The sequence below is a fragment of the Acomys minous genome (assembly GCF_964271855.1).
Source record: "Acomys minous genome assembly, chromosome: 14".
Classification (NCBI taxonomy): domain Eukaryota; kingdom Metazoa; phylum Chordata; class Mammalia; order Rodentia; family Muridae; genus Acomys; species Acomys minous.
In genome coordinates this window covers 99,520,923-99,546,278 of record NC_140496.1, presented here as the reverse complement: position 1 = coordinate 99,546,278, position 25,356 = coordinate 99,520,923, and the positions used below count along the sequence as shown (strand labels likewise).

The 25,356-nt window shown below is 39.5% G+C and overlaps 1 protein-coding gene across 5 annotated transcripts in view; it reads right to left on the bottom strand.

Annotated features, from left to right (window-relative positions):
* The window catches only part of COL24A1 (collagen type XXIV alpha 1 chain), a 257,071-nt gene that overhangs the window by 66,738 nt on the left and 164,977 nt on the right, over nucleotides 1–25,356 (bottom strand). For 4 of the 5 annotated variants that reach the window (XM_084757416.1, XM_084757418.1, XM_084757417.1 and 1 more), the window contains 10 exons: nucleotides 25,228–25,281; nucleotides 21,462–21,515; nucleotides 21,070–21,123; nucleotides 19,814–19,867; nucleotides 19,237–19,344; nucleotides 9,160–9,213; nucleotides 6,991–7,098; nucleotides 1,847–1,900; nucleotides 1,234–1,287; nucleotides 557–613 (listed from right to left, as the gene is read on the bottom strand). In XM_084757416.1, the coding sequence (XP_084613542.1) occupies nucleotides 557–613; nucleotides 1,234–1,287; nucleotides 1,847–1,900; nucleotides 6,991–7,098; nucleotides 9,160–9,213; nucleotides 19,237–19,344; nucleotides 19,814–19,867; nucleotides 21,070–21,123; nucleotides 21,462–21,515; nucleotides 25,228–25,281 (651 nt within the window). The remainder of the gene's footprint in view (nucleotides 1–556; nucleotides 614–1,233; nucleotides 1,288–1,846; nucleotides 1,901–6,990; nucleotides 7,099–9,159; nucleotides 9,214–19,236; nucleotides 19,345–19,813; nucleotides 19,868–21,069; nucleotides 21,124–21,461; nucleotides 21,516–25,227; nucleotides 25,282–25,356) is intronic. The other variant, XM_084757419.1, reaches the window with a different exon arrangement.

Below are 25,356 nucleotides of genomic sequence, written 5' to 3'. Positions count from 1 at the left end.
ACAATTGGCTAGTTAGAAACCAAAGCTACTGTTCAGCACAGTGGTTATAATTTGTCTTTTAAAATGTTGGATTTAAAGACTATAGGTCCACAGTCTTGAAAAACAATTGGCTCTTTATAAAAGCAGGCAAACCATTTGGTAACTATGAGTAAGTTATTATACACATATAAAGATCAAACTTTTATAAAAATCTTCAGAAAGAAACCTGATAATTAAAGAAATACTTCCTCTAAGAAGTCTGAAGTATACTGGTTTTGGACAATCTCTGTACACATTTGTCATGCATTCAATGTTGGAAGTTAGATTTCATATCAATTTTCTTAATTAACAGTGATCATAATTAATTTTAATTATAATTAATTTTTCATACATCTTGGATAAAGATCTTTATACATACACTTTTTCATATCTAAGATTTTTACATTATTTAGATGGTATGGTGATACATATTGCTTTACTAAAAAGCCAATAAAATTTTGACACATATGATTGGCATAAAATTTTTTTTGACTCAATTTCATCCTTAGGTACCAAAATAATTTTCGAAAAGACCTACTGGTTCACCTCGAGGCCCAGGAGGTCCGAAGACTTTGCTGTCGTCTCCTGGGTAGCCCTAAAATGAAAATAAGAATTTATTAACACAACTAAATTGAGAAAGTACATTTAAATGCTCTTACTTTCTAATGCTGGTTTTTTTGTTTGTTTTTTGTTTTGTTTTGTTTTACTTTAAGTGAAAACTTTGTAGCTAAGAAATTAAGGGTATAATAGTTAACATACAGTTCTAGTTTGTATATGGCTCTTGGAAGTGTTCATCTGTTTTAATTACATAGAATGAATCTTAGAAATTTTCTTAACATGCAGGCTTTCAATTAAATCCTAAACTGAGTCATGCTATAGTTATTAACTCATTAGAAACTAAATTAACATTTGTACACTATCATCATTTCATCCATTACATCACATCCTCTTTCAATAAATAATTTTGCTTTTATGAAACTGTGCATCAGAAAGCACCTCCACACTCACTGTTTCACCTCAATCTTCAATTAATCCATGGAAGATGTATCAGTAATTTATTTAAATTTTAGCTCATTGGCATTTATATCCTCCTAGAATCTGCAAATTTTCCAACTTGAAAAGTGATTCTTCTATTTCTTACAGTATTCATTTAGAAAGAAATCATAGGTTTAATACATGAATTTGGAATTAAAAGGCCAACACACACACACATACCTTTTCTCCTTTGGGTCCTGGCAATCCCAAGGGCCCTGGTTGACCTTGATGGCCCTATAAGAAGAAAAACAAGTGGAAAGATAGTCCCCAGACCAAGCCGACACTGTCTATTGCTACCAAGTCTACAAATTATGTATTGCAGTATTCTGAGAAGAAAAATAAGATACATTTTATAGAAGGTTGAGAATCTAACATATCACAATGCTTTACTAAGGGAATAAGCCTTCTTTTTAAATAACAGGGCTTATTTCACTTTCTTTTCTTTTTCTTTTTCTTCTTCTTTTTTTTTTGGTGGTGGATACTTTCTCTCTCTCTCTCTCTCTCTCTCTCTCTCTCTCTCTCTCTCTCTCTCTCTCACACACACACACACACACACAGAAACACATACACACACACACATACACACAAAGCTCCACAATGGCCATTCTAATTGTGCCGAAATTTATTGAGTCTTTGGGGATAATTTCATTGCATAATGTTTTCACTTGCATGTTCTTTATAATAAAGAAAAAAGTGAACCTCAATTTGGATGGCTGGAATATACTGTAATATGAACCAAAACTGCTTTCCTGCCTGTGAACAAATGTATCTATTTAAAGTTAGGGATGCTCACTCCATATCCTGGGATTCCCGGTTCTCCCTCAGGTCCCATCGATCCTAATGGACCCTAAAATCAAAATAAACATGAGAGAGAAAACATACAATTGTTTGAATCATTACACGTCTTTGTCTATTATAGAAGCCTTTACCTTTAGATTTTCATGCTTTGAAATTGAGTATAATTGAGAAGACAGAAAAATAAAATGACACCCCCAATTTTTGTCTGTGTTTATTTGGAACCACAAAAGTCCCACAAACAATGTTTCTGGTTCATTTCTGATATGTGCATACTCAATATTAAAAACACGTTCACTTATTGGAATGCCGCTGCCCCCTAGAAGGCTCTTGGAAACTCAGTCTGTGTCTGTCAAAGTCTGTGGTCACTGAGTATCAGAAAAGTGGAACCTGATAGTGTTTGATATTATCACTTCGGGATTCAGAACAGCTCCATCCTCATAGATGGTCCAGATGCTCTCAGGAGTATGGCTTTAGCACAGGCCAAGTTGAAAGCTTAGAAACACTGGCAATGAGCGTGCCGTTACCATAATAAGATTGTTGTTATCAGTCATCTGTAAAATAAGTGTCCCTAATCTATTAAAAAGATCACTAAATCAGCTAAAGTAATGATAGTAAAACTGATCTGTTTTTCATATTATCAGAGTTTGCACACTGGTCTCTCCTGTTTGGGCCTCAAAACAGAGGCCACAAGGACATGAAGGCAGAAGATAGGTATGTGAGCCCCATGCACTGTACTAGGCAGGCATGAGAGCCTGCGTGTAGTTACGTCTGATCAAGCTGCTTCGCCAGGTTTCCTATACAATGCACATTGCGGTATATTTCTAAAGCAGTCATAATTATTAGCCACGAATTAGGAAATTTACAAAGACTTGCCTAGGAACATATTTCGGTTTGAGAAAGAACTAGGAAAGTCACTTAAGTGAGAATTCATAAATTATACATTACAGGGATTTTTACACTGAAATGTAATCATGCATTTACAACACTAACCGAAAGTAACACACACAAGAACAACTGCTAAAGCTTTCAAAGAAGGTTCTATGTATTAGATTGAGATGAATGAGAAGGAGGGGGAAGAGTGGACAGACATTTGTTCATTTAGTTGAAGTAACTCTGGATGATAAGCATAATTTCCGTGCTGAAATTTTGTGATTTGTGAAAAAAAAAAAAAAGGTCTGAACATGTGCAAGGAAGAAAATTATTTCTGATGTGTAAATAGTTTCAAAGAAGTTTCAAACTCTAAAAATACAGCGATCGAAGGCGCTGGGTGGAGTCAGCTTGACTAATTTGGGAAAGGAGGCTTCCCGTTTCCTTGCTCGGTCTGAGTACAGAACAGCAGCGGCGGCCTTTCCTTAGAGGTTAAATGAGGCGCGCCTGCTGGCTCCAAGAACGGGTACCTGGGAGCCGCTCTTAGGAGACAAGAAATGCGCGAAGCACAGTGCAAACAGGGCCCGTGCACCTCAATGTCCCTAAGAAAAAGTGTGTCGGGGAGGACTCAGTAACTTCTTTTAGAAATCAGGGAGAGACTGAGAAAAAGACGGCTGAGGACTTGAGGAGCGCTGTGAGGAGGGTGGAGTTTCGTGCTCACACGCCCTCAGAGGACAGACACCTCTACAAATGTTCAGCACATTCCGGCCTCCACGTCCTAGTTCTTCAAAGCAGGAAGCACAGATTACATTCTCTGAATATGATGAGACACAATAAGAAAGGAGCAAAAAACAAACAAACAAAACAAAACAAAACAAAACAAACACACAAAAAAAGGAATCTGCTTAAAAAGGAATCTGCTTAAATGTAAAACTCTTCAGAACAACTCTTGCTGAGAAGAATTCAAAAGCCTGTGACCGCCACGCTGTTTAACAGCGAATGGTAGGAAAATACCAACGTAAAGGCCAGTGCCAGCAGGAAAGAAGTAGTTTTAGGGCTGGTGAAATGGCTCAGTGGTTAAGGGCACCGCCTGCTCTTCCAGAGGTCCTGAGTTCAATTCCCAGCAACCACATGGTTTATCTTCTGCAGATAAAGCACTCATATACAATAAATAAATCTTTTTAAAAAATAAGTAGTTTTAAATGTATTTACTAAATAAAGAACAAAGGGGCCTCCCTGTGGCCCCTGAACATTTGTAGAAGATTCTAACTTTTTCTGGCATTTCAGCTCTTTCTTTATCTTTGGGTTCAGTTTTTGAGGGGCACCAAGGTTTTGGAGGGGTCCAAGTGGCTTGTCTGCTAATATTCTGTGTGTGCTTTTTGCTGTGATTTGCATATCTGTGGGAAAGTTGTACCCTTCCGGTTTTTTCTTTTTCAGTCTGCCTTTTGTGAGTTTCTTTAACATTATGTGAGTCTTCTAACATAATACCAGCTTCTGCTTAGAGGGGGAAGCAGGCAGTGTCCACAGATGCAATGACCCGATGACAAATCCTCATTAAATCGCAATGAAATCATGTGAGCACTTCAGCTTTACTCCAGCAAGGCAAAGAAACAGAAGAGCTGGCACACTGTTAGTGTAAATGTGGGCATGGTGATTTTGCAAACCCAGCATGTTAATAAGAAGCAAAAGGAGAAATGGGCGAGGGGGAAACCGAGGAAACAGGAAAAGCATGGAGAGGAACTAACGGCACTGTGAGAACTCGGCATCTACGTGTGGAAGAGTGGAAGGAAATCCCACATCTTTCCACTGCTCACAGATAAATTCAAAATGGACCAAAGCCTGGAATGTAATAACTGAAACTCTGACCCGAACAAATGTCATAGAACTTAGTAGAACCCTAAATCTCCTAGTTGAAACTGTCATTTAAGAAAGAAAGGAAATTTTTTCCAAAGGAAAAAAGTATATTTTAAAAATAATACTTGACATGAGACCTCAGGAGTTTCTCACAAGGACAAGTCGCATGACCTCCAGTCCTTGTCACTCTCCAAGTTCCAGCCAGCGAAGTAAGTCAGAGGAATAAACAGTGAAGGCTGTCTCCTCATCTTAAGTTTATTAATTGGCTGTGTGTTCAAAATATGGAAGTAGAGTTCTTACACAGCACTAATAAAGCAGTATGATGGGAAAGTGTTTATATTAATGAGAATAAAATTTATTCAAAAACAAGAATCCACCTTATACAAAAGATGTCAGAACTGAGAAAAAATGGAATAGCCCTAATCAGAGCTACGTCAGCAATGAGCAAATGGAAAGATGTCAGATGTATCTCTGCAGAGAGTAGATGCTGAGTAGAAGCTGAAAGGCTGATTGTAAATTTCACACTTAAGGCGAGCATGAGAGCCAGGACTCTCTGAGGAGGACAACACACAGGGTCTGCTCGAACCGATCTCGAGGGATGCATGATTGACAGATCAGGCTGCTATGACTGACTGATGAAAACACTGCACACTGGACTTAGTTACAGTAAAAGCAGCCTTACACGAAAGTGGGAAATACATTCTGTATCCACTCAATAACAGAATTTCGAGAACGATCAGTGCGGGAAGATGGACATCTATCTCCCGTAACTAAGACAACAAAGACATCTCTACATGGCTTAAAGAAAAAAAATGTTATACACGTATTAGGATGAGAATATGGAAGGACATTTTGCATACTTTAGCTGGAGATAGAATTTCTAATGAAGAAATGAAATCCAGAAAATGTAAAAGAAAACAGTGACAACTTTGACTATTAAAATTAAAATGCTGTGCTTAGCAAAAGAACCCAAAATGTAATTTATTTTGTAACGTGTTTAGTAAATCACATCACCACTTTAAATTTATGAATAATGGTTTGGTTGAGAATCACCAAGAAAATAGCCACCAAATGGAAGCATGTAGTGTGTGTGTATGTGTGTATGTATGTGTGTGTGTGTATGTGCATATTCATATACACATATATTTAATAACAAGAAACTTGCAGAAGAAAAAGAATAGATCACATAGTTATAACAAGGGAAATTTAATTATGAAAGCAAAAATCACATATATTTTCATTATCAGAGTGTCAAGCACTAAGTGAGTTAATATGAAATATGAAGAATAGGAAATGCAGCTTTGGAAAATGGACTGAGAAGGCTTTGTGTGTATATTTATGTATCTATAGCTATATGTAACAATAATAATCAAGGAAAACGAATCCGCAGATTTTAGAGGGAGTTGGGGGGCGTGTCAGGGCTGGAGGAAGGGGACACAGGGAGGAAAAAGAAGAGAGAAAGTGATATAATTATGTTTTAATTAAAATATATTTAGAAGTTTTTAAAGCTGAATACTTTTACAGTGAAAATTCCAAAGTAGAAGCTTACTTTAAAGGCAATTTCTTGGGCTGTGTTAATTCTTACGTTTATTAGAAATTCACAGTGTTATATAATGTTTTAAAAACATAGCCAAAGGCAGAGAAATACTGACATAAATTGACTTAAGGCCTGGGTGCTAGCTTTTCAATAAATGGCAAATTTTCTTGAGAAAGCAAACAGGCCTTGGTGACAGGTCTGGCATTGGCTATTTAAATGGAGATGGGATTAACGCATTCACATGCTGTAAATAAATTCAAGGATAGGAGATTATCTTTTAAGTATCTTTCTTTCACGCTGTGATTCTCTGAACAGGTCCGGCACATAACCAGCAATGCTATTTTTCGGTCACAAGTTCAGAAGCATCATACTTCAGCCCTCATGTGTTAGGCAAAGTTCATGCAATAGATGAGCTATAAATAGATGTCGGGGAGATTTGTCCCAGCTGTTTAGAAAGATAATCTTGAGTTTCAGTGGGACGGGCCCAAGCGGTGAATGGAAACTCATTTCAAGTTCACTTAATTTTAAAAGCGATTTGCCAATGTGACAACAGCTTTAGACAGATATTAAATCCTGATTTGAAGTGCTCAGTATATAAACTTTCCTATTTAACTTCGGAGCTAAAATCAGACTTTTAAAACCTCATTTCATATTTTATTTCCATTTTTCAATTTCCCCTTTCCTTTTTCATGTCCAAAACTCACTAAGCTGTTTAATACCGCGGAATGCTTCTGATGCCCGCCATCCCGCAGAATAGATTATTTTCAGTGGAGCCTCTGCATCCTCTGTAAAGTCAATCAAGGGTGACGCTCCGAGAGAGCATGGATTCAGTTCTTTTCCATCCACAGTGACTCAGTGCTGAAAAGAAATCAAATACTGACCACAGCACCTCTAGTTCCTCTGGCACCCTTAGCGCCACTTTCCCCGACTTGTCCAGGGGACCCTCTGCTTCCAACTTCTCCCACGGCTCCTATTCGCCCCTTGTCACCCTGTGGATGACATGAACACGACTGAAAATAAATGTATTAGTTCATTTGACTGCACCATATACTTGAACAACACAGAGGATATGTGATAAGCAGAATTCCCTGTGTTACTGTTATGGCTATTATTTTGTTTTGTGAGACGAGGCCTCACTGTGTACCTCTGGACGGCCTGGAGCTTGCCATGGGGACCAGGATGGCTGTGACCTCCAGGGTGACTTCTTGTTTTTGCTGTCTGACTGCTGGAATTATAGGTATATGCTATCACATTGGCCTAAAACTCTGTAAATTATTCAAGTTTGTTTCAAGTTAACACCCCAGATGATCACGAACAATAAGAAACTACTGTCACACGTTATTTAAAAAATAATAACAGGCCAGACATGGTGGTGCATGCCTTTAATCCCAGCACTCGGGACGCAGAGGCAGACAGCTGTGAGTTCAAGGCCAGCTTGGTCTACAAAGGGAGTCCAGAACAGCCAAGGCTATACAGAGAAACCCTGTCTCGAAAAACCAAATAATAATAATAATAATAATAATAATAATAATAATAATAATAATAGTAACAACAACAACAGTTTAAAAAAGATGTTAAAAGGACATTTTAAAAAAACCAATCAAGCCTGCTCAGAAGGAGTCTATATAGCCAGCTTTCAAACATACTTCATTACATACATGTCTGTCTTTTGTAATGATGGGAAAATGGGCCTCACGAGATGCCCACTTCTACAGAGAACTTCGGCATCCCAAAGGTCTATTGCACACAGGCAGGAGGTGAGCATGCCATTCTGGACTCTCAGGACCGTCACTCACCTGCTCACAGCACGTCTGCAGGAATCCATGTTGTTCCTTACATCACCTCACATCCTTTAGAACCTGCATGCCTCTGGCATTACACTTGCAGGCCCTTCTCTAAGACCCACAACACAGGAGCTTGCAAGCTACGTTGGCAGTGTTTTCATTTCTCCCCTCAAAGCAAGAACCAGCCCATTTTATTACTGATACTCAAGATGGGAAGGACCACAGCAGACCTGTAATCAGGCAGGAACCTGGGGCCTGTGCTGACAGCTCATGGGATTGATTTCACTTTTCTAGATTACTGTAAAGACCCACACTGTCTCTAAGGCTCATTTCACTATGGATTTCCTGGTGTGTGTGTGTGTGCATGTGTGTGTGTGTGTGTGTGTGTGTGTCTGTCTGTCTGCCTGTCTGTGTGTGTCTCTCTCTCTATGTATCTGTGTATGTATTGCTTTAGAGCAAATCTTGCCAGGCAATCATAAGACTCCCCAAACTAATACTGCTATTAGTTGCATTATTACACATCATGATGAAGACTTAATGATGGGGGTATTTTCACAGTTAGAAATGGTAGTTATAGCTTTTCTTATCCCTCTCTTAACGAAAACCGAAAATGATTGCTCAGGTACAGAACTAAACTTTTGAGGAAACAGACTTAAAGTTAGCTATGTGAATGTGTACTCAACTGTCACACTCTGTTGGAAAAACTGTTAACAATACTGCACCAATACTGAAACTAACTATTGATAAGATACAAAGATGCATTTGCATAGTAACACAACAGGATCTTACAAGTGTTTTGTCTTTTTCGTTTGGAAAAAGTAAGCAAATGAAAAACGTTCTTGATTTATGGGGTTTCCTACACAAGAAAGGTAAGAGAAAACAACCTTTTCAGTTAAGAAACCATTTCTAATTAACCTGGAAAGAAGAGTAAACCTAATAGTCCTCCCAGATACTTTACTAGGATTATTCTCAAATGGCCCAAATGAAATATATTTGCTTTATACCTTTCCTTGTCCATGGCTCTTTGGTAACTAAGAGACAAAGGAAAGAAAGCCAGGTTTGACTTTCCAAGCTATAACGTGGAAACTCTGCTCTCAAGCCATGACGGTGGCATGTACTATCAGACTAACCACGCATGCCCTAATGTCACATTTATAAATCCTGTCTGCCATATATCTAATGCAAATACAGCCATCATAGTGCTCTATAGATCTCTGGGCATGAGAAGAAAGAAAGCCTACAGAAAACGATGTGAACAATTTTTACCTTTTTCCCTGGTCGACCTCTTTCTCCTGGGGCTCCCACAAGTCCTTCAGGTCCCTGATCATTCAATATAAAAAACAGAAATAAATGATTAAAGAAAAAAATCTAGGGTTTGACTACTTCTGAGATAATCATTGAAGTAAACACTAAATATAAATGAACTAAATATAAACAAAAATTTCAACACTATTATTTCTATAGCTATCTTTTAAAAGGTTGCAGTGATGAAAAAGCGGAGTTGTTACCAAATGATGAACTTCATATGCACATATGTCTCAACATAAACATTAAGCTGTTCTTTAGAAAGGAAGTTTCTTGGAATGTACCCACTATACTAAGGAGAATGTACATATAAGGAGAATGTAAGGAAAGTGTACCTGAATGCATTCCAGTTAACATTTTGGTGAGCTGCATTTAACTCAGCATTTTTTTTTTGTTGTTGTTGAAAGAACAAGGCTATAAAATGTATCTACCACATGGTCAAAGCAAGTCTCAAAATACCACTGAGGTGGAGCATAAAAAGGAGATGAAAAGATTAAAGAAAAAAAAAAAGAAAAGGAAGGGCAGGGAGAAAAAGAGGCAGTCATGGTAAACTAACAGAATATTTTAATTTCAACTGGTAATTTGTTTCCTTTGCAAAATGGGGTTGAAAGCAAGAGTGAGGTGCTATGTTGAGTATTGCATCAACAGCGAATACGTGTAATCTATAGTGGGCCAGGCTGCTCGTCCTAAAATGGGCAGTAATAATTACAGTTTTCTTTTCATTAGTTGGAAATGGAAATGGAAATTTCAAATTCGTGTCCCTGAAGCTTGGCAAGCTTCTGTAGACGAGAAATAACTGGTGGTTGACCACTGTGCTATGCAGGCGCTTGATAAATATTTGTTGAATGGATAAACAGATGCCCAAGGAAGTGACTCACACCCTGCACTTCCCAGCAAACACCACTCTACTCTCAGTCACTGACTTCAGCGTTCAAAGCAGCCATGTTCCAGGGCTGTGTCACAGCCGCAGCCAGAGGTAGAAATGATAGCTGCACGTGGGAAGGACTTTCCCTTGTGGATAAATAAATAACTTTTCTAAAAGCCGCTGATTAACCTGCATAGAGCTTTAACTGTTGGGTTTTTCTGGTTCAGGCACTTAATTGCCACTGAATCAGCCAGTAAAAATGATCAATGTTCTTGCAGAAGACCCAAGGTGGCGCACACAATCATCTGACTCCAGTTCCAGGCAGAGGCAAGCCCCCTGTCCCTTACAGGCTCCCACATACATATTCTCACACAAAGACACATTCTCATACATACTGTAAAAAAAAAATTTCTTTTTTAAAGAAGGCCTCTGTTTACTCATTAAATAAAAGGAGGACCTAAAAAACAAACAAACAAACAAATAAACAAACAAACAAAAACTCTTTGAAGTGTAACAAAGACCCAAAGAGACTACAGACTGCACAGAGCTTGGAAAATATTGGCTTATCATAAAGGGCTCAATAAAGTTACTTTTCACTAGTTTCTGCCCTTTAAGTATATTACTCAGTATTTAAATATATGTAAAGTCAATAAAAATTCAATGGCCTCCCATGTGCTCACTCCCCATATTAAAGAACAATACCAACACACATATCCGGAGCTGGAATGAAACACAGTATTCACTTTCCCCGGGGGATGGTGGGGAAACTGGTACCAACCATGATCTGGAACTCTCTGCCATCCCCACACATTTGTTCACACCATTAGGGCACTCCTCCTGCTCCTCACACTGTGCCACACGGAGGATGACAGCATGTCCTGCACCTTTAAACTTTGAGCAGCGTTGTACTCAACATCTTCTGAGATCCTCACTCCATTTGCTTTTGCTGCTATCCTCTGAATCTTTAATCCTTTCACATTTTTTTGACTGCTACAGGGCTCCATATTATGGTAAAGCCACAGTTTAACTATGTTACCTGGTGATTAGACTTTCTTCTCCGTGATAATGTTGCAATAAGTAAGTCTGCACATGACCATGTCAAGAGTTTTTTAAAAAATTTTTTCTCCTTGAGTTGAATTACTGGCTTGCATAAACACACACCTGTGTGTGTGTGTGTGTGTGTGTGTGTGTGTGTGTGTGTGTGTATGTGTGTGTGTGCATGTATGTGTGTGTGATTTTTTTCCTATATGGACAATCAGTTATTACACTACAAATGTACTATATAGTAATCTTTTTCTTGTTAATACATAATGGTCAAACATTAATAAATCAAATGATCAAACATCAAGTTTCAATATAAACTCAATTCTGGTTCTAGGGTATTTTCCATTGATATCTATAAAATTAATGATATCATGGTAACCTTAGTAACACTGTGTGTTCTTTAGGCCAAGTCATCTCTTTTACCTCCCTCTCCATGCATCCCCAGGTTGTTCTTTAAAACTGTCCTAATCTTCAGTATAAACTTGGAGTTAATTTTTAGATCAATCAAGTTCTATACATAAAAAAAAACTATAAGGATTTTTGACTGAGATTGTATTCTATGAAAACTTATTTAGGAACGATTAAAATGAATATTAAATCTCTGTCCATATGTGTAGGTCTTTTAAGGGTTATTTAGGTTATATTGTTCTCAACTTGTAAAAATCTACAAAATTTTACAAATGCTCTAAGACTTGATCCAAGGAGCTTACTTTTGCTGCTGATTATAATAAAAATTCTTTGGTCTTGGTAAAGAGACAAAGAATTTATTTTTGTATATATTTATGTTTCATTTGACATAATGATGACTCTTACTGAATATAATTTATAGACTATTTTGTTATACAAGTATTTCTACTTATTTTATATAAATATCATTATCAATATGAATCTGAGTAATATTAAGAAGAAAGGAGAAATGCCAACCTTAGCTGATTTCTTTGACATTTCTCCACTGAGTATAATAACAAAAAAGTGTTGATATTAAGTTGTAATAAATGGTTCTTTCATCTTTTGGGATGAATATATCTCTTTTGTAAAACACGTGACTCCCATTTATAATATTTTAAAATGTTAAGCTGTGGGCATAGTATTGGTATGACAGAATTCACAAGCCCTCAAGGTATATTTTGATGAAGTAAACTCAAGTATCTGCATACTTGCTGACACGTGGGACACCACTGTCAACAACCAATTCAGTTTAGGTGTTGCTTGTTTATGGAAGTGTTTACAGTTGTGGGTCTGCAATGCATGGTTAAAATGAAAGTGCTGACATGATAACAAACTCTATAGCTGAGACGTTTCTCTGAAGATAAATTGCACACTCATCTCTATTTTAAACCTCCATTCTCGCCCCATTTTCAAGTCAGTAGTAATCCTGCCTCAGCTCATTAAGAGAGAGAAGCAATCAGAGTAGGAGATGAAGGTCTTCCCACACCGACCCTGCACCGCTGTTTATTCACACACATCTGCCTCCTTTCACCAACAGAGAGAGAAGGGCCCATTCCCTGGGTGAGGCCAGCACGCCTCGCTTCTGTCCTGGGCCCCATGCTACTCACTTGCCCTGACATCTCCTTCTGAAGGAGTCCAGTGTGACTGTACGACCAGTGTATTTCCTGAATGTGTCATTCCCAACTGCGTTCATATAGGCTTAAAGCTACTTGAGAGAATACCCAAGCTCATGTGTCTCCCCCTTTCTCTTCCTCCCCTCCATTTCCTTCTGTCCATCCTTCCTTCCTTCTTTCCTTCATCGCACATTCATTTACTTCCAAAGTTTTCCATTTTTCTGTTTTCCTCTTCTTACAGCAAAACTCAATGATTCCCCTAATGGCTGATCTGATCTCTTGTCTCTCTTCAGCTTTTTTCCTCACCCCTAAAACTGACCTCTGAAGAGCCAAATCCAATGGTTACTTTATTTGAAACCTTTTTTTTTATACTTAAAACTTTTTTAAAGCTTTCGTTTCCATGTGCTAGTTTTCTATTTACATCTTAAATAGAGATGCTTCCTCTCTATCCAGGTTTCTAATACTGGAGAAGCCTCTTCTCTCTTATCCCCTTAGGTGACCTCGTGCTCCCCATGTGGTTAAAAACCACCCGATTCTCTTGATCTCTAAATTATGGCTGCCGGGACCACCTCACCTAATGACACCTCTTGAGTCTCTAACAAGCAACTTAAACTTTATGTACTCAAATGTAACTCTCAAGGTCTTTCCTCCCACCTCTAAACCTGGTCTCTCCTGGTCCTCCCGTCTCCATTGAAATGGGACAATACTATAAAGATCATTAAAATACTTTTCTCTTTTGCCTACTTTAATACCAGAACTTCGCCCCCTTTTCAGTCTAAAGGGTTCATGTGCCTAAGGAGGGGATGTCTTGAGAGAGGATTGTTCTATTTTCCTTTTCTTCATTTTCAACAATTTACAAGTTCAGTCTGGATTACCAGTTCTCAAGTCTCCCCTGTACTGAAGACAACACTGTCGCCTGAAGGCTTTTACTAGTGGGTACAGGGATGTGACTACAGCACAGAAGACACCTGCAGATTTCTAGACCTTTTCCACAGAAAGGAGGGAGAAGGGGGTCAGGGAGAATAAGCTGACTCTAAATTTAGCCCTAGAGATCCTTCTGTCACCGTGCCCCCACTGGTCCCCACAGGGTTGGGATTACAGGATGCTGGGGATTCAAACTCAGGTCCCCATGCTCCGCAGCAAGTGTTCTTACCCACAAGCCGTTCCATGTACATTTTTTTCTATAGTTAATATATGTGACGCTGATACAGAAGGCATCTTGACTTCATGTCGTGAAAAAGCAGGCCAACTTGATATTCAGTCTTGAGCATTTGAAGTTTTATAAGAGCAGTTAATTTTTTTTAGAAGTGGTATATCACAGCCAGGTGTGGTGGCACACGCCTTTAAGTCCAGCACTTAAGGAGGCAGAGACAGGAGGATCTCTGTGAGTTCGAAGTCAGCCTGGTCTACAAATCGAGTCCAGGATAGCTGAGGCTATGCAGAGAAACCCTGCCTCAAAAAACCAGACCAGAAACAAAAACAAAGAAAGAAGTGCCATGCCACATCAATTTTCTTTTTAACAAGCTTATTCATGGTATAGGAATTATATACATTTAAATGGAGTCCATTATGTTTCTGTCACTATTTATGGTTCTATTTTAAGCTTTACCTAAGAAGTCCCTGGGTATTTTAAAGCCATGAAGATTTACCCTCTGGTTCTTCCTAGGCTTTTACACTTGGAGCTCGGGAACTTCTCTAAGTTAGTCTCTATAGTAAAAAGAGTGCCCAACTTAATTTTGTGCACACAGGTAGATTGATGTTCTAGCAGATTTCCTTGAAAAGATCATTATTTCCCTAGTGGGCCTATCTTGGTGCATTATACACAATTTCATCCAAATGTCTCTTGATAGTTCACAATATTTGACGTCAAACAAATGTGGGAATTGTGAGGTGCTTCTCACTAAAGACTATATTCTTCCTCCTGAATCCTTTCACCGTCCTCTCCTCCACTCTTTGAATCACATCTGCATCCCTTACCATGGAGTTCAAAGTCCCCTGAGTTCTGCTTCCTACCTATTTCTTCAAGTTTGAAATAAACAAACCAACCTCTGACTATTCATTGTGCTGTGGCTGCTCTCTGGTTCTAAACGTGCCCGGCTGCCTCACATCCACATCGTTACCCTTGCTGCTCCATCCGTCATGAAGAATCGCCTTCTAGTTCTGGGAATGATGGATTCGTTTTTACTCCTCCAGATCTGAGCTCAGTCAACCATTATTCACAGTGTGAACTGCCCTAGTAGGCTATGTTTTCGATCTGTGATGTTTGGTTTTAACTGTCAACTTGATGCAACTTAGAATCATCTGGGAGGAGAGAAACAGCTGAAGAACTGTCTAGATCACGTCAGCCTGTGGGTGTGTCTATACAGTACTGTCTTGCCGGCCCGTGTTGGAATGGGAAGGCCCAGCCCACTGTGCATAGCACATCCCTTAGGCACGTGGCCCGAAACTGCGTAAGAATAAAGAAAGCTATCTGAGCACACACACTCACACAAACAAGCAAGCAAGCACATGAGCTAGGATCCGTGCGTTTAGTCTCTCTGTTCTAACTGTGCATGTGAGAAGTCCTTGATTTCCCCTGTGTTGTAACCTAGGTTATGAGCTAAAATAATCCTAATAATCTGTCCTAGTTTGCTGCTTTTGGTTAGGGGTTTTATTATAGCAACAGAAATGATTAGAACGCTATCCTTAACTAATTATTTTTCCCACCTTTAATCCGTTGTTTCCATTCATGAGGCGATCCACTTATATTTTTAGAATTCATGGTTTCTGCTATTAGTTTATTTATACCATTGCATTACTTTCATCTACCAAATACAGCATATGGCTTTACTACTCTGACTTTCTGCTTTATATGCCCAGTTCTTCGCAGAATCATCAAAAGTACCAGAGGCTGTCTGGACATGTGTGTATTATAAAAACATGCTCTGAAAGGCTGAGCAAACCTTTAGAATGCTAAATAAAAGTGAATGCTGCCTTTTACAGATTGCACTTTTTAATTACAGTTAGGCATATGTGTTTATACAGAGTACAGAGGTCTGCTAGAATCCAAGGATCCTCTGGAGCTGGAGTTACAGGTGGGTGTGAACTGTCTGACACGGGGACTGAACTTCAGTCCTCTGCAAGAGCAGCTATCCTCCTCACTGGTGAGCCAGCCCTCCAGCCCCAATGACTACTGTTTTTAATGCCACACAGTCAAAGCCTTCTCTTCCAAAGAAAATCTGTGCAGAAACTATAGGTTAAGCAGACATCAGAGACCTTTTCTGATGGAAGTAGGAACAGCAGGAACAGAGCCATGTTATGTCAACAGCCATGCTGGGAACATCTGCAGGAGCGTCAGCCCTTCATGCTATGGAGTGGATACATGGAGTGTAAGGTCAGAGGCTGGCTGCCCGCCATGCAGCTCTTCAGTGGGGACCAGAGGTTTCAAAACAGTGGGCAAGGCAAGATTTCTGTATCACTGATGAATAGGATGAAAGTTTAACCCCACAGTTACAGAAAACACACACATACACACACACACACACACACACACACACACACACACACACACACACACACATTTTCCCTGAATGTCATTCAGTGCCACCAACCCAAGTTTCTAATCAATTTGTTTTCCAGGGTTTCCAAGGAAACTCTCCTTCTAACTTAAGAAGATCAAGAAAGCACGTTTCAATAAGTTTAACTCACTAGAGGAATGAAACAAAATAATCTCATTTTAATATGCTCTACGTTGGAGTTCATAGTTCCACGTGTGTTTAGAGTTGAGATTCCACTGTGGTAGAATCTTCAGATGCCGGTGTCCGACCATAAGTTGGACAGATGGTTCTTTTCTAGTAGAGGTATGCATTCACGCAATTGAACATTTTAGAATAGAATTCATGCATAAAGTATGCCTGTTCTTTCTTCTGTTTAGAGAAACAGTAGCGTGGATTTTGAGTTTGTCAATGGACAATTTCCTTGTACACTTCCTCAACACAGATCTCATTCTCAGTCTTCCAGGATGAACAGCTTCTTTTTCTGAAGGGGAAAAAATAGTTTTCTCTCACCCGTTTTCTTGTTTATTTTGTAGAAGCTGAGGTAGCGTCTTTGTGACATTGCCCAAGGAACAGTTTTAAAAGCACAAAATAAAACCAACATGAGGCGGCTTGATGAAGCAATAGTTCCTCAGATCGTAAAACTCTTTTGAAAAAAAAAAAAGTACCACGGTATTTTTATTGAGTTAATAAGCTCAAAGGCATTTAAAATTCCAAAGAGAACAACAAAAAGGAAACACACATGTGTTGTTCAAAAAAAAAAAAAAAACCAAGGATGTGCACTGGGCAGGATTGGTCCTGGGGGACATTAGGGAGCAGATGGAATCTGTGTTTATTATTTTCCATGCTCTGTTTGGAGCCTCTGCTCCATCTCTGCTCTCCCCATCACCAGCTGTCATGTGGCATCATCCTCAGAGTCCCTGAGGAGGCTGCCTTCATTCTATGTTCCAGCTAGTTGTTTTAACTGTGCATGCTGAAGTATAATTTACTGGACACACACACATACACATGCACACATGCACGTATGCACACCATATGGATATATACACTATATGGGTGTGTGTACACGCATGCTGGAGATAAAACCCACCTGTGCATGCAAGATATCTGCTTTACCTCTAAGCAACATGCCGGCACTGAAGAACTTCCATCTGTCAATTTATTGGCACTAGCCACTTAGCTTCTTTACAGGTTTAGCCCTGATGCTAATGGAAAAAAAATATTTCTCTAAAAATAATAAAATTCATCAAGAATCCTAGGAAGCTAAAACCTAGGACCCAAAGTGAGTATTTCAGTGAGAGTTAGGGGATGCTGAGGTCAGAGAGTAGAGGGACTGATGTCAGCTCTGGCACCCACTGTAGTATTGTGAGGCTGAATTTTTTTTTCTCCTGGTGAAATTCGGAATAATAGCACACATTGATTTCTAGGAGGACCCTTAAGGCATTGTGTGTGTTGTGTTGGGATGTCAGGACAGAGGAGAAACAGGCAGTTTATCATGATGGTAAAGCTAGAGGGAGCAACGTTCACATGCGGATGTCCAAACACAGTGATGCCTTTGCTTTATTCACATTCTTTCCTCAGAATGAGAATATGGACTCCCTGGAACTGGAGTTACAGAAGATGGTGCTAGCCTTTATGTGGGTGCTGGGAACAAGCCCAGGTCCTCTGCAAGAAGAACAAGAGCCATTAACTGCTGGACCATCTCCCCAGACCCTTTCCTTCAGTCTTTAAGTGCCAGTTTGAAATATGCTGGTGCAATCACTTGCTATTTTGGGGGAGGACATATGCTATATTGTATTACATTAATTATGTTACAGCATCATTTTCATTGTCGCTAAAGGAATTGCACTAGTGGATAATTGCGAGTGATCAGATAGCCAGTTAGAGCTTCATTTATGGTGTTTGACTTGCCTTTCAAGATAGCACCTTCATCTTGGTGAGGCAACCTCAGCTGAGCTCACTAGGATGGGAGCTACACCATAGATGAGATACTATTGATTTGGAGGTTAGACTGCAATAAGGAGACACACAGCAAAAGTACATGATGATCGCCAACTTTATAAATCACTGCTATGCTCCCACCTGCCTGCCTGCCTGGTGAGCTCACCCAGGGCCAGTTCCTCAATCTTCACGGAGCCCTCACGTGGAAATACAGGAGCCCAGAAGAATGCAGTTAATGGGAAAACAGAAGACAGAGATGCACTATTCAAGAGCTATCTTCCAGAGAGAAGATTTCCACAGCCCAAAGGTAACTTTGACTCTTTGAAAGGCGGAGGAAGATTGCAGAGCACAGAGGAGAGAGACACCTTTCCTTGTCACTGGTTAGTAGAATCATGGGTATCCTTCTACCAAGGAGCTAACAATTTCTAAAGTCAAGAAAACTTAGAGAAATAGTATGGAATAGTCTCCGTGCTTAGAACTATCAGACCAGAGGTAACAGTAAAGCTTCAACCAGCCAATCAACCAATCCGAAGACCGGAGCGCTGTATGTGGAAGAGCCCCAAATACTCTTAGAGTGTGAGCAACAAAGAAACTGTCCTCATTTATCCACACCACACATTTGCCTTAAGGTGAGAAAATTTGTTTACTGCAGCATTTTGAATTCCCTTTAAAGCAATGGAAGTCAGGAGCAGGTATTGGTAGCGTAACATGCTTAACAAAGAATCTGTTTATTCTATAACGAGAATGTGGGCCCTATGAACAAAGACACAAAATATTTACACAAAATCTGAGACAATAGACCTTCTCCAGCAAAATCCTTATGAAAAGAAGCTCAATTGTTTATGAAAAAGTGTCTTTCTGCGTTTGCATCTGAAAACAACTCAAAGTCTTGCTTTGTCAAACATTCAAGACACAGTTCAACACCTCCAGTCACCATGTAGACGTAAAAGGAAGCCAAAGTGTGCATGCACGTTTTTGTGCACATGGAGTGCACATGTGTGTGGTGTACATATATGTGTGTGTGCATGTATATGCATGCGCGTGTGTTTACCTGTGTGTATAGCACTGAGTTAAGTGAACCAGCGGTACTTACTTGAAGACCCATTTGACCTGGTGTACCCAAGGGCCCTGCTGCTCCTGGTAAGCCCATCTCTCCTTTGTCTCCATCTTCTCCAGGATGTCCGCTTCCTCCTGGAGCCCCCTGGAACACAATGAAAGGTGTTTATTTTTAAGAATGTAGTTAGATAATTATGTCATATAGTAATTATATTTTTAGTTGACACACAAAAACAATTAGGCCTGATATTTAAAATATTCCATTTAAAATTATAGCTTAGGGCTGGGATGTAGGTCAGTTGCTAGTGTTTGTCCAGAACATATGATGCCATGCCTTGGCATTGATCTACGACACTAAATAAATCCTATAATGCCAGAACTTGGGAGGTAGAGGCAGGAGGATCCAAAGTGTAAGTCATCCTCAGGATATATTGTGAGTTTGAAGCTAGCCTAGGATATATGAGACATAACTCAAAAATACATACATTCATACATACAGACATACATACTGACAGACAGACATATTCACACATACATACATACATTCAGTCATACATTCATGCATACATTTATACAAACATACATACATATATACAGACATATATATAGTTTACCTTTAATCCGTCTTTTCCTTGGAGACCTTCTTCTCCAGGAGCTCCTGGTTCACCCTATTTTATTTTGTAGCAGACAAAGCCAGATTAAGTTTTTTACTATCTCACTGATCTTAATTTGTCCCTAGTAAGTGTAGGAAGTAGCTAGTTTGTAGTCATCTGTTTCTACTTTAACCTTATCTCTAAAGAGGACTTGACAGTGTAACAAATATGATTTAGTTTGGCTGGAATGCTTAAGCAGTCAGTGTTTTAAATTCAAATATGATGCATTTCTAGGAGGCTAATACATTTTAGATAATTAAGGGTAACATATTCATCTGGATTCTGGAAGTTAATATTGCTAGAACGTGCTTCTGTGATCAGGGAATGCAAACACTGCCATCATAAGAGATGCAGCTCCTTTCCATAAAGAGCTTACACAGGTTAATGTACCAAGATTCAGGCAGGATTATTTTGCCAGACTTTCAGCTTCTGTTCTTTCTCCCCTCAGAGGCAAAGCTTATGGCCAAGGCACACCAGTAAGCTGCCATTTAGATATGCAAGTTGCAAAAACATAGAGCATAGCTTATGAAGAAGCTGTTAAGGCAGAGTTGCTCTCTTTATAACTGAGTTAAAGTGAGTTAATTAGTAGTAATTAATAGTACCACAACACTCTCCTTTATGACCCCTGTATTAAGCTGATCCCTAAGCTCCACCCTTTGAGGAAAATGCAAAGCAATAGATAAAAAAATAAATTTCAGTGAAAAATTATCTTGAACATCATTGTTATTTTAGAGAAAAAGAGCACCCCAACTTACCATGGCTTAAAGCCTGTATCTATTACTGTAACTTTTCTCAAATTACAACTACTCATAAAAATTCCCTTGCATCTCATTAGAATCATATTGTGCTTGGGTTGTTTTTAAATACAAATTATGTTTCAATCTTTCATCTGTCTGTTAGGTAAGCAAACATCTTGAGTGTTGACCAGTGATCTGTGAATTTCCTCTTCATGCATCACTAAGCAATAACCATGGGACCACATTTTTGGCAAGGTTCTTCAGAGCACACCTGCTTTTGAGAAAAGTCACTCAGGGTTCCAAACGCCTAACTTAGAATGTAAATGGGGTTTAACGTGTAGTTTTACAAGTCACGAAACGTCCTGCAGTGCATCTGACAGGCTTATTATACTACTTTTTTGGTAGGATTTGGGTAGTTAAGTTTTGATTAAAACCCAAAATGTGGGTCAGTGCATTAAGCTTGATATTGTAGGTACTCACTCGAGGCCCTGGCTCCCCCGCTGCCCCAGCACTGCCAGCAGGTCCAACATCTCCCTGAAGAAAGAAAAGCAAAACTAAGCCTTTCTCACTCGAGTCGCTCTTCTGGTCATAGAGTGCATGTGATAAGAAACTTTGTGCTCTTCTGATGGCCTTAAAGATAGTGTTTGTCCCCAGGCATGCCTTTAATCCCAGCACTTGGACACAGTGGATCTCTGGAATGTCAGGCCAGCCTGCTCTACACAGTGAGTTCCAGTACAGCAAGGGCTACACAGTGAGACACTGTCTCAACCATGCCCCCTTCCCTCACCAAAAAAGACGGCGTTTGTCAGACTGGGGAAATTATGGGTGTTAAGTTAGAGACACCCATCTCTCTTACTCTTCAGAATGGTTACCTTAGCACCTGGTTCACCTTGCAGGCCAGATTCTCCCTCAGTGCCCGGAGGACCCTAAAAGAGAAAGATTTGACAGGTCTCAAAGGTTGTACCAACCCCGTAGGAAGGTAGTTTGAGTTTCAGCTCAAAGGTGAGTCTGTGTGCAGAAGAGGGTCTTCTCTGCCGCTATACAAACATCAAAGCAGGAGACAGATACTTCTTAGATTCTTTAACAGTTCAAATACCAAAAAGAACTTCATTTGAAACCAGAACAATTAAGACCATTTCTCCCCAGTCTTTCATCACTGAGGCCTTAGAGAACATGAAATAATCTACTTCCTAGAGCTTCAGGTTTCCTGTCCTCGGAGTCAAGGATGTTTCTCCACCTCTGATCACGACATCTCTTCCTCCTGTGCTCACCGAAACCCGCTTTCTTAAGATCAGTTATTTTTTTTCATATTTTTAAAAATAAAATGTACTATATGATTTAACGATGATGAAGTTGTCACACTAAAAAGTAGAGGTATGGAATTATTTTTCCAGCCCCCTTCCATGGTGAGACTAGTTTTGTTAGGGGAGCTTTGGTTATTGTGTTGACATTGGAAACACAATTTCTCGCAGTCTTAGGCTCTTTCAAGGTCTGAACTTCGACAGCTGTTGTTGCATTCTTTCTATCTCCCAGACTGTAAGTCATGCCTCTTTGCATCCTCTATGTGGGCACCATCTTCTTTATTCACTTTACCCTTCCATTCTTTTCATTAGTTCGTTGAGAGTGTTGTAGATGTGTTGATCAGATTCACGCCGTCTCTCCCGTGTCTTCCCCAATTCACACCCCACCTACCCAACTGGGTGTCATTAAAAAAATTCCTTCAAGACCAGTTAGTTCAACCCAAATATTTTTGGGTGTGTGGTCTTCTACAGGAAGGTGTCAACTTATCAAGGACTACAGTCTTCAAGAAAACATTCCCTTTCTCCCTGCAGCTAACAACTTCCCAGAGCTTTATAGCTTGGAGTGGATTGTGTGCCGCCTTTTAGCCCCACCACCATCTTTCCTCTACTCTTTTTTTTTTTTTAACTTCTTTTCAGGAATTCTTTGAAGTTTATGATGCACAGGTAAGACTTTTTATAATTATTAGAGATTAAAACAATGGTCACATTATTTAATAGTATTTTAGATGAAGGAGGATCAGTTTTTCTTTTTCATAAAGTTGCTGCAGTCCACATTTACTGTTTTTCAAAATAAAATGAAATGCACACACACAACAGAAGGGATGGGCAGATAATGAAAAGTAGTTCTACTGCTCAGAGGAAATTAGGCTTCTGGGTTTTGGCTCCTTGGTGTTTAGTTCTGTGACTGAGAATGCAGAGGCATGGTGCCTGTGTTTGGATCTGAGACTGACATCATGGCTAGCCGATGCTCTTTGGTAATTCCATGGCTCAGTTCCTTTCTTTGGTCTGTAAAGTGGGGGCAATAACTGTACCTACTTCGTGAAGCTGTGCAAACCTGTGGGAGCTGCAGAGCTCGTAAGTGCTGCTAGTCACATCAGCACGCTTCAGAGGTCAGGTGTTGTCGAAGTCGCTATCCTCAGTGGGTCTCAGAGTGAGGCGCGTCTCATTTTTCACTTGCTAGTGGGCACTCTCTTTCCCACTAACTCCCAACCATTGTTCAAACCCCTTATTTTTCCCAGAACACCAGTGACACTTCACAGCCTTATTACCGCAGGATCTCATCTGCTCTCTTAAAACATTCAAGCCACGAGGTATGATTTCTCTGTGCTTTCTCCAGGTTCGGCATGCGGCAGCATAGTCCTGGTCACAGCATTATCTTCAGGTCAGATCTTAGTCAGCCCAGTTCTTTGTAAGGTATTTGCCTTGGGTGGATGAGCAGACCAGTGGCTTTTGCTCCCTCACAGCCTTCCGGACTCAGGAAGAGGCACTGGCACATAACCTAAAAATGCCAGAATGATTTGACTTCTCTTTCTGCTTTGCTCTCCAAATTCCGCATATAAAGGGACTGTAGAATTTATGTAACAAGTATCTGTATGAATACATCAGTCATTTCAGTTCATCAGCCTGCAGCTCTCCTTCCCTCTCTCTCCTCTCCTTCATTTTTTTTCTTTCTTTCGTTCTTTCTTTGCAGACAGGGTCTCACACCATAGCTCAGCTCACCTTTTCACAGGCTAGCCTCAAACTCGCGGGAAGAATCCTCCTGCCTCAAATTCTCAAGTTCTAGGCTTGCAGGTGTGTGCCATCTTCAACAGCCTTTCAGTGGGTAGACCTTCCCTTATTTAGTTTTGCTGAAAAACATTTCTCATTCAGTTGCTGGAGTTATTTTTCTAAAACATGAATCAGACCTCATCACTGTCTTATTGATGTGGTAACTTATAATCACCCAAGATACAAACTCGGGCTTTTTAATAGCGCACTTGAGACTTTTCTTGTTTTTTTTTTTTCCTACCAAGTTTCTGTTCTCTATTGACACTAAGCACCAAAGATTCCACACAGTTCTATAGTCTAAGGACCTCCCTAATATCATCCTCCTTCCTGGAATTCTCTTATCTTCAGTGTCCTTTCTTGTATCACTAAAGCTCCTTTCTTTTCCTTCAATCTCACTTTTTTTTTTTACGTTCCCATATACATGTCTCATTTCCCACCTCCACCCCCACCCTGGCAGGGTTAAGCAGCAATTATTTTGTTCCTATATTTCCTTAGCAGTATCTCCATGATTGAGCCTAACCCATTGCAATATAATGACTGTTGATATTGACGATACTCGGAAATAGATTATTAGCTTGTAAAGGAGTCAGTGACCTTATCAGGAATAAAGGTGGAAGGGTAGCCTTTTGCAGGAGAGCTGAGGAGGGAAGGATAGATTTAAGGCTCTGAGGGCTTATTCAAAGAGAAAAGATAAGAGGAGGGTGAAGTGGGAGGCGTGGCTTAGGGTGACTCTAAGGGTGAGCTTGTTGGGCATCATGGGAGCTTTCAGTGGGATGAAAACAGGTCAGGAAAGTGATGGACTTTGTGCACAGAAAAAGAAGAATAAGAGTGCACAATTTCTGCATATGAAATGTTTGTGGGCTACTTAGATAGACACACAAAGGCTATCAAGATGCCAACAAATGGTTTAAGAAGGGAGACATGAGTTATAGTGTTTACGGTGACATTGGTATTCAGTTGGCAAAGCCAAGGAGGTTGAAGAGCAATTTCATGTTGAGTCTGAGAAAGGCTAATGAGAAGAGAAGAGCTGCAGGCTGATGAACTGAAATGATTGATGTATTCATACAGATATTCTCTCTCTCTCTCTCTCCATATATATATATATGTCTCTCTATATAGACATCTTTCACAGATGTCAAGGCAGTGGGGGAATGTATGGTTTTACTACTAAAGTAAGAAACTGAAATGAAGTAGTTGGATTTCATGATTATAACAAATGTGGTTTATTATTCCAAATGCCATAGTGAATAGAGTGGCCTCATAAGATCTAAAAGATGTTACCTCTTAGAACGAAGAGCTATCACGTCAACTCTCATCAGTGAAGGGAAAACTTTATTTACTTTTTGTTCAATCATTTCAGTGAACTAATTCTTAGAGAAGAACTTTTTATGTACGAAATTATGTCAACACATTGATAATTTCTGTCTTTTATAGAGCTTTAGGTTTTATTTTCTAGATATTTAAGAAAATTCTACAAAATTATTCTTCATAACATGCACTTAATTATTTAATTCACCTTGCTTTATAAAACACATTGAATCAAACTTTAGAATAAACCACAAAATGTTACCTCCACACCCATCTCTCCAGGAAGTCCAGCATTACCAGGCAGTCCTCGTGGTCCCTATATTCAAATAAATTGAAGATATGAGAATCACAGTTTACTCTTTTAATAAACAATGTATCTCAATTACATTTT